This window comes from Cariama cristata, unplaced genomic scaffold (genome assembly GCF_000690535.1).
Source record: "Cariama cristata isolate BGI_N322 unplaced genomic scaffold, ASM69053v1 scaffold12542, whole genome shotgun sequence".
Classification (NCBI taxonomy): Eukaryota; Metazoa; Chordata; class Aves; order Cariamiformes; family Cariamidae; genus Cariama; species Cariama cristata.
Genome location: NW_009602299.1, coordinates 39,382 through 53,259, shown reverse-complemented (window position 1 = coordinate 53,259; position 13,878 = coordinate 39,382). Strand labels below are relative to the sequence as shown.

Here is a 13,878-nt window from a genome sequence, read left to right as displayed (position 1 = left end):
CAGCAGGCCCTAAAGTGACTCTGTGATTGTGATCAAACTGGGAAAACCCATTCTTGCCTTTTTTTAATCACTCTCACAGATCAAGCTGAAACCCAGTCACTCAGCTTCTCCACTCCTCACTTTCCTTACCTATAACCTGCCGTAACATTTCCATGCACATGGGTGTTTTTAGCAAGTTTTTCATGAGCAGCAATAAAAGCTATCTGAGATCAAAACATGCAAGGAAAAAAGTGATTTGGTTTTAATTCACAGACCTGGGCAAAGGTAAGTATGGAAGATGTAAAAATAGACTCATGGCTTAATTGTACACTGTACCTTTTGGATTAAATCCTCTAGGTATCAGTCCAAAAGCCTCCATCTCAGGGACCTCATTTTCTTCATCATTGGAGTTGTTTGATGGGAGGGCTCTCCTCCCGTTCAGAGGAGGTTTCTTCTTCTCCACGTTGATACTCGTCGTTTCAGACATCCTGTATTAAAAAAGTTGTAATACCATGAAAGAAAGAAAGGGTGCAAGGAAAAAGCAAACATGAGCCAGCATGGCACATGTGAGATGGGAGAAACCAAAACCAGTGAGGGGTGCCAGTGAGCTACACATTTTTAGACTCACATAAATAAAAACTGAGAGGCAGAAAACATCAGTCTAATGATGGAGTACAGCTCTCTAAGGATTGGAAGGCATTTTTTGTTTGCTGAAACACATGAATAAGAGAAGAAGGGGGGTGGAAGAAGGAGAGGGAACCCTAACACAGAAGCATTCGCCTAGGAGAAGCAGAGCATTAAAAACATTAGGAGGTTTCAGGTAAAAGAACTGGAAAATCATTCACTCTCCCACCCTCTAAAACAGCATTATTGAATCCAAAATAGCAAATAATATTTCCAGAAAGTGCATCACACACTACCTCCCCCTAATAAAACTGACATTCTAAGTTATACTGCAATCATCTTAAATACTACAGCCTACAACAGTCTGTGGATGATTACTGGAGAATTGTATTTTCATCCCTATGCACACAAATACCTAATATCTAAAGGGCTAACTCCCGCACCCAGATAATCCACTTTTGAGAAAGAGAGAGAGTGAGGGGAAGAGAGAGAAAGGGGAGTGGGTGGCGAAGGGGAAAAAAAGAAAAGAAAAAGCACTTATCCACTTATTTCTCTCCCACTAACGACCTTAAGGGAAATCTCAGATGTAGGCTGATCAGAGACTTCTCTTTGAGCTAGTCAAAACTGCTTTCACATCTATTTCAGTGTAAGCATGTAGCAATGAAAAAGCCATGTCCTTCTAAGAAAATATTCATGGCTGAGAACACAACTTCTTCCCAAAGCTCCTGAAAACAGCAACTTAAAAGGTAGCAATTATTTAATAGCAGTAAGCTCTTAAAGGAAGTTTTTTAGTTTAGCAAGGGTACCTTCTTTGCAGATAGTCTTTTTTTTTTTTTTCCCTTCTCCCTTGCAGAATTTCTGAAGTGCGATAGAAGCCTGGGAAAAGTTGGGGGCTTTTAAGTAACCTCTGTATATCCTCCTCCCTCCTGCTGCAATAGGACAGTGCTGAAAGGGTTGCCAAGCCCCCCCCGACACCACCTCCGAGGATCTGACACCGCTTCTGGTACATCTTTGCTTACTCCCTCCCTCCTTCTGCCTGTCTTACCTCAATCCTGCTCACCAGGAGCATTTCAGGGCCTTTGGGCTAAGGAAACTTGGGCACTGAAGTTTCAGTTCTTAGTGAGACGGAGTAGAACTGCTCATGGCACAAGGGCATATGAAGTGGGAGACTGGAGGGGATTTCTGAGGGACACAGCCCAAGAAGGCATGCTCACCATATTGCCAGTATTAATGGCATCTCTACCTCAGGGTGCCTGCAATGCAACTTCAGGTGGTGGTTTTCAGAGTACTCCCAGGCAAGCGCCAGTTCCCCTGCCTGGTGCCTCACGGCAGTCCTTTCGGAGGACTGTGGGGCACATGGACATGGAGAACTCATTGGTGGTCCAGTGGAAAGGACCTTTTTCTTGAGACCCTGTGCAGTTCAGGAGAGTGAAGGTATTTTGCACCAAACAGCTATGTTTGGGGCAAATGACCTTCAGCTGTTGCCCATGATAAAATATGCATCACCTAACAGCCAGGGTCTGGGCCTGTACCTAGTGGAAGCATTTTAGCTCCACATCAACTTTGTTCAGTTCCACCAAGCTCTAAGATAATTGGGGACTGGGTGACACCTCCTCTGTCAGACATAACTCCATAGACCAGTGGAGTTACATGGAGAAAAAGGAGCGTACAGGGAAGAATTCAAGCCCACTGTCCTGCCAACTGCTGCTGTTTGGCAGCAGAGGTACAAGTCACGTACTAAGAGCATGCATGGGCAGTAGAGACCTCCTCTTACGCACATGGGACCTGCCATGGGCACTTATTTGCCTCAGTTGCAGGGTAGACAGGGGAGTGAGGAGACACAGTGAAGAGGACTCCAGCACTCCCTTTCAGCCAGCTATGACTTGCAGGCCCGTAGCATCAGTAAGCCTCAAACCTCTGCTGGCTTAACACCATTAAAATCAAGCCAGGAGGCTGAAGAGGAGAGAATTGGGTCACATTCCTGTAATGGAAAGCAGCAAGTAAATCATCTGGAAGACAGGATCCCCATCCTAGCTCTCTGGGGACTTCCCAGCCACAGCAAGGTAGCTCCGCATAAGCCAGGACACCTGCACAGCATGGGGCAGAGATGCCAGCTGGGGACCTGGGAGCAGCATGGCTGTACCAGTGCAGCAGTGTAGCCGAGCTAATGAGCCTGCTAGGGCTGATTGGTGAGGCACAGCATCAGGCTGCAGTGGTTTTGGAGGCAGCCTCGCTGTCCATACACGAGCCAACTACCCTGTCTCATAGCCAAAGGGCTTGAGCTCTCTCCCACCTCCCCCAGCAGGCTATTAGGCACGCAGCACAGAAAGCCACATAGCAGGGGGACTCACCTTCCCCTGCCCTGCTCCCCCAGGAGTACAAGCACCCTGTGGGGACAGATCTGGTCCTGTCGCTGGCATCCTGAGCTGCGATTTCCATTGACTCACTCTTACACAGATGGGCCCTGTGGTAACCATCTGGAGGGCAAGCGGCACCCCTGGCACCCAGGAACACAATGAGCTTTCTGGGGGAGGAGACTGGTTGCTAATTTTTTTTTTTTTCTTTTTGTTTTTCCCCCTCCACCCTGATTTCTACATGGCATGGTGTGCTTTGTGCCTTTCTCTCCACTTCCAGTCAGCACTTCAGTTCCCAAAATTGCAGCTGCTGTGACGATATTACAAAAGCTGATATAAATATTGCCTCTGTGCCATGCCTGCTGGAGGCCTGCAACACAAATAAGAAATGCCGTCTCCCGAGGAAGTCATGTGCTTCCCCAAGTGGCTGCGGTGCTGTCAGAGCCGGGAGGAAAACTTTCCGTCAGAGCAAGGAAGGGAGCAAGCGGATGCAGCCAAACAGATCCCACTCCAGCCATTGCACTTAAACAGGCAGCGGTTGCAGATGTCTCCCTGTGCCCATGCACATCTCTCTGGGGCTTTCGGCAGCAGCTGACAATCATGTGGAAAGCTGGGAGGCCAAAATTCTTGGCTGTAGCGGCAGGAGTGGGGCTTTGCATCCAGGGAGAGTAATGTTCTGCAGGCTGTAATTTATTTATTTTGTGGGGAGTGATGTAAATTCATGCTTATGACAGCTCCAGATGGCAGGTATTTTCTCATTACCTTGACTTCTTAACATTTGCTCTCCCTTGCCTATTAGACTGTGCTGGCCTTAATTTAACTTCCATGGTTCAGAACTACTGACGTCGGGGCTGATGCAGGAGGGGGCACAGAGAACACGAAGCCTTGCTTTTCCTGTAGGGCCTTATATTTAATGAATGATGCGCTGGGATGACCAGTGAAAGAGCACTGTCTCTTCCTGAAGTTGCTTCTCTATTGCACCCTGTGGGGAAGCATGAGCCCATACCCATTTCTCAGAGGCAGCCTTCAGATGGTCATGGCCTTTGCCAAAGACCTTTGCAGTCACGGGCACCCTTTCCTTCCACTGCCATGGACTTTGGATGAGGGACAGCCCTTCCTCCCAATCCCCACAGAAAAGCCCTTAAATGGCTGCAAAGCTTGCACCACAAAGGGTTATCCAAAATGCAGTTTCCTGTTGTCGCCAGAGCCAGTGATGCTCTGTTCCAAGTCCTCCCATGCCAGACAAGAGTTTGTGGGGAAAAAAAAATCCCACAAAACACAAGAGTGAGTAAAGCTTTACAGCCAGCGGAGAGGGCGTGCCAAGATCTGTCACAAGCAAACAGATCAACCAGGTGCTCACATAAATGAGTTGCTGTGCTGGGTGCCAACGGCTGGATGGGAGAGATATTTTGCCTACCACTACTGTAGCTACACCAAGCACTCCTCGGCAGAAGCTGAGCATTGTGAAGCTCTGCAACAGGGTGACTTCCTTTCTTCCTTTTTTTAAAAATATTACCCTCGTGCCGTTTGCAGTCTAGATGGTTGTTCAGGTGTACTGGGACATTATACTACAGCATGTGCACAAGGGTACCTGCGAGGACGTCAACCTCACCCTCCATAAACCAGACTCTTTCAAACCTGATCTTCTATATGTAATAACACAACATTACCTCTCTCTTGTCTCCTCAGAGCTTCTCTTGGGAATTTGCACCCTTTCTTAGAGGATCAAGTCTGTCTTCCCCCTTCCTCTGCATCAGTACTTGTTTCCCAGAAACTGATGTTCCTCTTCCTACGATGCCCTGTCTCACCAAGGCTGCAGGCATAGAGCAGATTCTAGCAGAAAATTTGAATAAAAAATGTTATTTTTAAAGAGAAGCAAATTTCAGAAATGTTCATTTGGTGGTTTTGTTTGCATATTTTGCTTTGGGTTTTTTAAAAGAACAAAACCAGTTAATATACCTGTCTGTATGTAACAGCCCTGGCTACCACACATGGAGGAGTATAATCTGAGTTAACGATGAAAATTCAGAAGGCCCAGCTCTGAAACACGGCATGTGTACACATGTCTGCATGTGTGAAACAGGGGCAGAGGCTGAGAGAGATAAAATGGCAGATCTTCAGATGGTGGAACATTTGGAGAAGGGGATATAGGGCCAGTTTTCAAAAGATATTGTTGCAAATGTTTCTGTTGCAGGAAGAAAAAACCCATATATATATATATTTGTATACACATTCTGCTAGGAAAATTTAACTCTTCTCTAAAAAAATTGTTATTCCAAACTGCAAGTCTAAATTCAAACTGTAGATATGTATAAGCATCCACATCTGAGCTGGCCATCTTAGGCTCCATTTATCCTCCGCACAGATCTAGTCTAGGCAGTGATTCATCTCCTCCTACAGCAGACATGTAAATAGGTCAGATGAATCATGGCCTAAAAGTGCCTGTTCCCTGTATTGACTGCAAAGGGGGCTTGGGGTGATGGGTCCTACCATATGTGGCTATACTGCTGATGTCTGCAGTGAGGTGAGATGAATCCTAGCCTAGGCACAGAAAAAGAAAAGGATTTTATTTTGGTTTTGAGGCCCGGCTTTCAAATGCTAAATTATCCTTTACTTTCATGGAAGATACTGCTGCAAATCATTATCAGTAATACACAGTATACAGTTCAATAAACTTTTTTCTCTTAGAATATGTGGCTGCCACTGCCAATTCTGTAAAATATATTTCTTACAATAAGTGTCAGGTTACACTAAAGTACATACAAGCTCATGAGTTCAGGTTTGGGAAAACACATGCATCTTTTTGTACTCATCTGCGAAGGTGTTTTGCTTCCTCAGGCAGAAATATAACCGTACCTGTAGTAACTGCAGAAAAATAAGAAAACAATTGTATTATCTGTTATGAACACACAATCCGGGTTCCCACTCCAATTCTTACTGACATCTGAATCCAAAGCATTCAGTTGGTTGGGTACTAGGGGCTGTCCTAGTTTCTTACAGAAAGAGTAAGACAGAAGCCAAGCTAGAGCAAAGGGATCTTTCACGAGAGAGGATATTCACAGGCTCCAACTAAGTTTACTGGTTTATGATTAGCTGGAATTGAGGCCTTAAATGATGAAAGAACGTCTCTCAAAAATGGGATGGCACAACTTCTCTGCTGTGGCCAGCTGACCCAGAAGCTGAGAGAGACACAAAGGCTGTGGCCTTACATTTTTATCTCAACTCCAAAAGAAAAGGACAGGACATCAACACAAAGTCATAACCACCCAGCTTAAGCAGGAAAAGCCATTTTAGATAACACATTTGTCTGAATAAATTTCACCACACATGCTGTATGTTTGGGCCAAAGAAAGAGATGTTTCTAAAGCAACTGCTCCTGCACCACTTTGTCTTCTTAACCCCACATACCCAAAGAGAAGCTCTTGGCGTAGGGATCAACCCTGCTTGGTCCATCAGGCAAAGAGACTGAGAAGAGGGACTGCAACTTGAAGAGCAGGGGAAACAGATGATTTGTATGATTCCCTTTCAGAGACTACTGACAGATACCTGCTCCCTTTTGAGCAGCCATTGTATCCAGCAACAGGCAGAGCAAACAATATATTCAGTCTGGTAAGACTGTCTATCATTCTTGCTATATACTCACAGAGCTGTTTCAATTTTTTCCAATGCATCTGCCTCCTTACAGTGAATGCTGATTCCACAACAATGAAATGCTTTCAAGAAAATGGCAATTCATTTTGGTAAAACAGTTAGTAAGAAGTTACCAAAACATGCTTAACTTTGATTTGGTCATTTTAGCTTTTAAGTTCGCAGCCAGGCTGCAATCCCCAGGTACCAGGGTGTCTATGGCAGGACAGGCTTGGGGAGCTCGGGGAAGGGAACTTAACGTTTCTGCAAAGACCCGCCTTGAGTTTAAGTAGCTGCAGCTCAGTCCTGCACCCAGACTGGCTGCTGCAAAGCTGCAGCTCTCAGCTCCAGAGGGGCTCACTTGTGACATTCAGCATCAGATGCAAATAAGGGTCATCCATTTGTGCTGTGCCCAAACTACCATGGCTCTTGGACAGTGTGGATTCATCTTGGATACATCCAGGACAGAACCAATTAGCCAAGGAGGATCCAAACAACCTACAAGCACAAGCACAGGGTCTGTGCCCTGCATCCCTGAAGCACTTGCATCAAAGACCTGGTACAAGACACTTGAGATGTCCCTACATAAAGCCATTTGGGCTGAGCAGGGTTTAGTAGGTCCAGCTCTACATCATGCACAGATGAATATCCTTGTTTTAGTGCTAGGTTGAACAACAGTGTTCATGGAGTATTGCACCTCAGCCAAGAAGCTAGATCAGACCAGATCTCTTCCTGCGTACAGGAGGCGGGTAATACATAACCCAGGCAATCCCAGCATGCTTAGTTGACAGTTGGTTCTAATTAATTTAGTAACATATGTGGACATGCAATGTTTCAATCTTAATGTCACAAAGCGTTTCAACATTACTGACACATTCTGGAATTAAAGAGTTTGTAAATTTCATTTCAGGGTAAAACTTCCTGTTCCAGTTCAGAACAAAAATACATTTTCAAATGCCCAAATGTCTTGTAGAACAGCTTTTCCTCTCAATACAAGCACAGATGTAGTGTGTAAGCCCATACACAACAAAACACTCAAGCCCATCTTAACTTCAGTCGTGTAGGCAATTCCATCTTTAGGCATATGCCTAAATCCTGTAATGGGCTCAGCTCAACCAAATCAAGGCTGTACAGTATCTGTTTGTGCAGGAACACTTAAGCTGCCTGTTGATATTGCATTTCTGCAACATGATGTTGCAGTTCAATGAGTCTCTAGTGCAACTGCTTCTTGACTCGTTTCAAAGATGGTTGCCAAAGTGGGTTGTTGATCGATCTTTTAGTCCCAAGACTGACCTTATCTTTGTGCAGATGAGCTGAGTAATTGCTTATTTAAGGAAGTGTGCAACGTTTTGAGAAGTATGTTCAAATGTGGATTGTAAAACATCACAACTGGTTGGTTTGTTAACGGTGGATGTTCTGGAGGGAGAAAGGAAATTGAAAGGATGAATCATTATCCAGATGAAGTTCAAAAGCAATTTAAAAGTCATTTCATAATCACAGATGTGTGCCAAATATACCCGTCCAGCACAAGCTGTAGGCTTTGATTTTTGTGAAGTCTGCAAGTTCTTTCCTTTGCTATTCCCGCTATAACCTTTTGCAGTATGGCTCAAAAAAGGAGAACGTAAGGAGAAATGAATCCCTTCTAAACACTCCATATAGCTGTCTCTTTCTATAGTGTTGTGCTGCATCCACAAAATTACTGTCATTGTGCACAGTGGAATATGGATACTTTTCCCTCTGTGCTCGTAGTGGTTGGAGTAAAGATAAAAGTCAGATCAGCTGACAGACACTGCATCAGGAGGGCAACTCCAGCATGCACCCACAGCAAGGTCCCTGGCTGCTCAGCTAATGTTAAGACCCTATGTTACGAAGAATAGGCATGTGCAGTATTTCTCTCATGTGTCCAGAAGCTGTGTAAATCCTGTCAAAGCCATACAAAGTCCAAAGTAGTAATCACGGTCAACAGGTGCCCTCTCCATTTGAGGCTTATCCATCCTTTCCTGCAATTCCACTTCTGGTTGTGTGCCCCTAACAGACCAACCTCTACAAAGTTTTAGGCTGTGAGCCTGCAAGAAGGTGTGCTAGGACAAAGCTCTGCAGGCAGATGCCTTCTCCTTGACTCCTTGATCTCTCCCTGGCCCATCTCTTTCTCAGTTGTAATTTTCACAAACTTTTGCAGCTATCATAGGAATGGTATGATCTTTCATTCTTTTCCTTTCAAGTCATTTTCTTCAACAACTTTACACTGCTTTTGATTTCCTTTCAAAACACCAATGGTTGGTTGCTGGGGGAGCATTTACTACTTCACTAATAGGTTGGAAACTCATCCAGAAAACAGCAGTACAAGCAAAACAGGAATTGATCTGTCTTTTATATTAAACCATCATTTTCTCAGAAAGGCCCTTGGAATTCTTAATCTTCGTACTTATAAAAAAATATAGTTTGTTCAGCTCATATGAAAAGAAAGGGCTCACTGGCTGTGGCTCAGATGTCTTGACCCAAGTGCCTTGTTTGCCTGGGATTCTTCCTGAAACTCTGCAGTGCCTGTAATTTACTTGCATAATTCCTTGGAGGTACTCATGAAAATGGGGTACAAGCAGCATATTAGGAAATTATAAGAAAAGTGGTGGTAAAGTTAGGTTGAAGAAGTATCGAAGGTATTTTCAAGTAAGAGCATAAATATGCTTCAAAGGCATCCACTGGAATACACAGGCAGAAATGGGTTCATTCAAAGTCCTGTCCCTTAAAATGGTCCATGTCACCATCTTACAGTCTGATTACCCACCTCCTGCTTGCAAGTCAGACAGCTAATCAATAAACAGAAACAATATAATAACACCATAAAAAGCAGTTACTAGTTAAGAATAATAATAAGTAAATAAATCTAATAACTGGCTTTCAAGCAACCAATAAGTGGAATTTGTTTGCATTATATCACAATAAATTTTAATCAAGAACATGGATTCATAAAAAGGAAAGTTGATTTGTGGACCTCTGAAGGAAAAAGTTGGGGCAAGTAGGCAAATTGTAATGACCTACTTGTTTAACTTTTCCCATAGGTAGGGCCTGTTCCATACCTGCTGACAGTCAGTGTTCAAATGTTGAGTCTATAGCGCTCTGATACCACTGCTGCCAACATTTTCTATTGCGTTCAATGGTAAATATAATTTTTTGTGTCTATTGCTTAAAATACCAATTGTACCTCTTTAAGAAATGTGGCCTAAAATAAGATATATGATTTGTGGGCATAAAAGTCAGCAAACCCTTGGGACGTCTAGAGAGGCCATTGTTGCAATTCTTATCTAATGAATACTACTTTAAGGTTGTGTTTATTCTCACAAAAACCACAGCATTTCGTGAAGGCGACTGAAATATACATGCAGAGCTTCAGGAATAACGCAAATTATGATCTAAATTCACTGTAGCCATGATATCTTTTAGAAGGAACTCCCATCAAAACTCTCCATTTTCTTCACAGCTCTGAAGGCTGAAAACATTACACCTTTTCAAGACTTTAACCATGCCAAAAAAAGAAGTGCTATCTCACTGTAATAATGTTGTCTTAATTATGTACAATACTTAGCACTAGTTTTACACCAGATGAGTCATAGTAGAAGCTTGTATTTTGCTGTTTGACTAAATCCCACAGCACTTAGAACTCCCTGCAGTGAATGCTTACCAGTTTGTGCGCAGCTCTTCTCTCAGACCACGTCTGCTGGATCCTTAGGGGGAGGATGGTTTGAAGGGTGCTGCAACAGGGTGAGCAGACACTGTGATTGGAAATAAGGGGGGTCCTAGAAATCATAGAGCTGAGTTTCATTCCTTTCTTTTTAAAGGCAGTGTGTCTTCTGAGTAGAAAACTGGTCATTTTACATCATCTTGTGCTGTTTGTTTGTAACAATTAAGACAACGCCAAACAGGCAAATGAAACACTTGTAGTCATTTACAGAATCCCTGTTTACTTGCCTTACCCCATCTAATCTTTTACTAATAAAAATAATCCCATAGAAGCAGATATCTATCATTTTACAGAGCAGATTTACCACTGGATTCTCCAATGACATAGCATGGTCTGCTGGGCACCTTTTAATTTGTGCAGATTTCTTCTCTTTCCTACATTTCAGGGCTTGTTGAGCTCAGCAAAATCCCTGGCAGGCATTGGAGCTCCCCCCAGGTCCCTCCACGTGCTCACATCTCAAAAAAACCTGGCCATTCTCAAATCAGTTGTTACCTTGACAATTCAGCTCTCTTGATCTGAAACACGTGAATAATACCACTTTCAAGCCTTCATAAATGGTGTTGGAAACTTCAAAGGAAAAACACTATTAGATACATCTTTTTAAAGGTATTTATGAAGTTCAAGAGCAGATGGATTTGCAGCAGAGGATGCTGCAGTCTTCATTCACAGTCAGCAGGAGAGGTAGGCTCCAGCCTCAGGTTCTTTGGATCTCTGTCTGGAAGACCACATAGGAAATTTAAAGTTAGGCATTGTGGAAAATTGTTCCCATCTGCCTTCCCTCCTTTGCCCAACAGATATGCAGAGTGCCCAAGTAGCTGCCTATCACAGATCACTGGGAGGCAGTTTCTCAGGCCTCTGTCTATGCGAATGACAAATATTCTATTTGTTAAAAATCCCCGTAATGAATGTCCTGCTATGGCACCTTCCAAGAGACTCTTGATTAATTGAAAGAAGTAAAATACTTCATGTTGAAATAACAGCTGGTTATGATACCAGTATCAGCCGACAGTCTAGAGACATACACTTCACCAGGAAGCTTTCGCTCCTACACATAATTTAAATACAAGCTGGTTTTTGCAAACTTAGTACCTCTAAACTGAGGTTTATTACATTTGGTTAGTAGGCTCTTTCTAGTTAACAGTCAATGTTTTTCAAAGTGCAATACCCATCTTGTCAAAAGCCTTACCCAGAAGAAACCATGAGGATGTGCATGCCACGCTACTGTGTGATGCAGAGAGGATGCATCCAAGTGAAAGGACAAACAAATCATTCTGCTCACGAAATCATTTCATTTCCATTTTAGCCAGGAATGCACTAAATAATGCATCATTCCTCGGCTACTCAAAAGGTCACCTTTTGGTCTACGAGCAGCTGCAGCAGCTGTGTTCCTCTGAGACCCTACTGCGAGCACAGAACAAAGCATGAGAGCCGATGGTAAGCTCAGGGGATGCAGGTATGGGACAGGCTTCTGGAGGCTTCCCAGCAGCTCCAGTTGAGAACCACTGCCAAATTTCCTTTCTCTCATTTTTTACTTCAGCCCCAAATAACCTCCTTCTTTCCTCTCCCCTTCTTAAGTAAATTAGTCATATGTAAAATATGAGAAAATAAACAGCCAACTCAGATTTTGACACCAGGCAGAGACAAGTATCCATGGAGATTAGGGACCTCCTATTCATCATTGATTTCCCATCACATTTGACAAGAAGGTAGAATAAAGAGAATAAAATAGCCCCCAAGGTAGGCACTCTGTGAGACCGAGTTCAGCTTAGAGGCTGCCGAGTCTCTTATTCCCAAGCTATAATGCAAGCAAACCGATTCTGTGACAAAAATACATATGCAGTAGAAGCATCTGACCCACAGCTGGTCAAGATATATCCCTGATATTTGAGACTTCCATCAAGTAGATCTGGATGAAAGAAATTTGTGGCTGCTTAGATATCATCTCATATCAGGAACCCAGATATGAGTTTTGCAGCTAGGAATCTGTTCAGCTTTCTAGACCAGGGTGTTGGTTATAATATATAGACCTTAGTTTGGAGGGAGAGAGTTTGAAGGGGAAAGAAAATCAGTGTGGATTATAATCTAGTTCAGAATCTGTGCTCCCAACAGGTAGATCAGGGTGATACAGAGGAGATATCCTGACCAGACCTGGCTTTGACGGGACGGTGGGTGAAGCAACGTGTTGTTCTTGTAGGATTTCCTTAGTGATATTTTCCACAGATCTAATCCTGTTCCATTTCCTGAACACCTAAATCAAAATTGCCTACAACCAGAACAGCTTTTGTTTCAAATTAAATCAAACAAGTAAGGAGAGAAATAGCAACTACATGAGAGAAAAACAAGCATGTAACTCACTGTAAGGGCCATCTTGCATTGATACATAGCAATCCCTCCTAGACTATAGCCTGGGGAACACTTTATTTTTAAAGGTCCAGCACACAATAACAGAATCATAGTAGACATTCATCTAACCATATGCACTCATATCTTTCCTTACCCAGAAAAACAAATGAACCTTAAATAGAGATGGGAAAAAAGACCCTAATGCGCAAGCATTGAATGAAATATAATGCAAAAAAATTCCAGTGCATATGTATTTCTTAGCTCATCCAGATGTGCTTTCATCTCCTCCAGTCACTCACACATGAAGATTGCAGCAGACCTCCATGAAACCCCCCTGAGCTCTGGGTTTCCCATCCCTTCTCCAGGGTGAGGTAGGATTCATTAACTTCAGCTGCCACTGTTAGCTTTTCCCCACTGCAATGGTTCAGTGTCACTGCCAACTAGCACAAAATCCTGCCCAAAAGCCCATGCCATGTGGCAAGGCTCTGCTTTTTCCAGCCTCGGAGCTACAGTGGGCACAGCAAGGTGGCAGATATCAAAGGACAGAAAAGAGAGCAAGGGGTGGTTGGGCCCATACGGTTCTTCAAATGGATTGAAAAGCAAATTTTAAAATTTGCACTTTAAAAAAACAAAAACCAGAATATTACAGAGCAACCAGTTCTATCATAAACTGCTCTTTACAACATGCTGGAGGTAACGGCAGTGAAAGACAAAGAGGCTCTGCAGTCGCGATCAAACTGAAACTTCCCGCTTGCTCATGTACTCCTCCTGCTTGCTGATGTACCCCTCTGCCACTGGGACCTGAGGGCCCTGAACGGCACCTACTGCAAGGCAGGAGAAAGCCCCGTACACTTCTGACAGCAGCCACCTTACCCATTTTCCAGTCACGTTACCATCAGGTATGGGTGACTACTGGGACTCAGTTTGCATGAACATCACAGTATGTACTGGACCCATCAGGCAGTAGATATTCCAAATGGAACCAGCATACCATTGGCGTTACTTAGCTCATCTAGCCAAGCCCAAGTCTGCACTGGACTGCATAAAACAAAAAAAAAAAAAGAAAAGCAAGTCTGTTACCAGGAGGCTTAAATTTGTTCAATGGAGCACTCACCTTCTTTGCTAAACACCTGTAAGCCTGGAGAGCGTAAAAGGTTAAAGACAGAGACCAGTCACACACAATTTATTTAAAATGTATGATCCCAGAAAAAC

The 13,878-nt window shown here is 43.5% G+C and overlaps 1 protein-coding gene across 1 annotated transcript in view; it reads right to left on the bottom strand.

The window, feature by feature from the left end:
- The window catches only part of LOC104157403 (coagulation factor XIII A chain-like), a 59,848-nt gene extending 58,393 nt beyond the window's left edge, over positions 1-1,455 (bottom strand). The window contains 2 exon segments of the mRNA XM_009694718.1: positions 316-467; positions 1,410-1,455. Coding sequence (XP_009693020.1) covers positions 316-466 — 151 coding nt within the window. The 5' untranslated portion in view covers position 467; positions 1,410-1,455.
- Between the last annotated feature and the right edge of the window lie 12,423 nt (positions 1,456-13,878).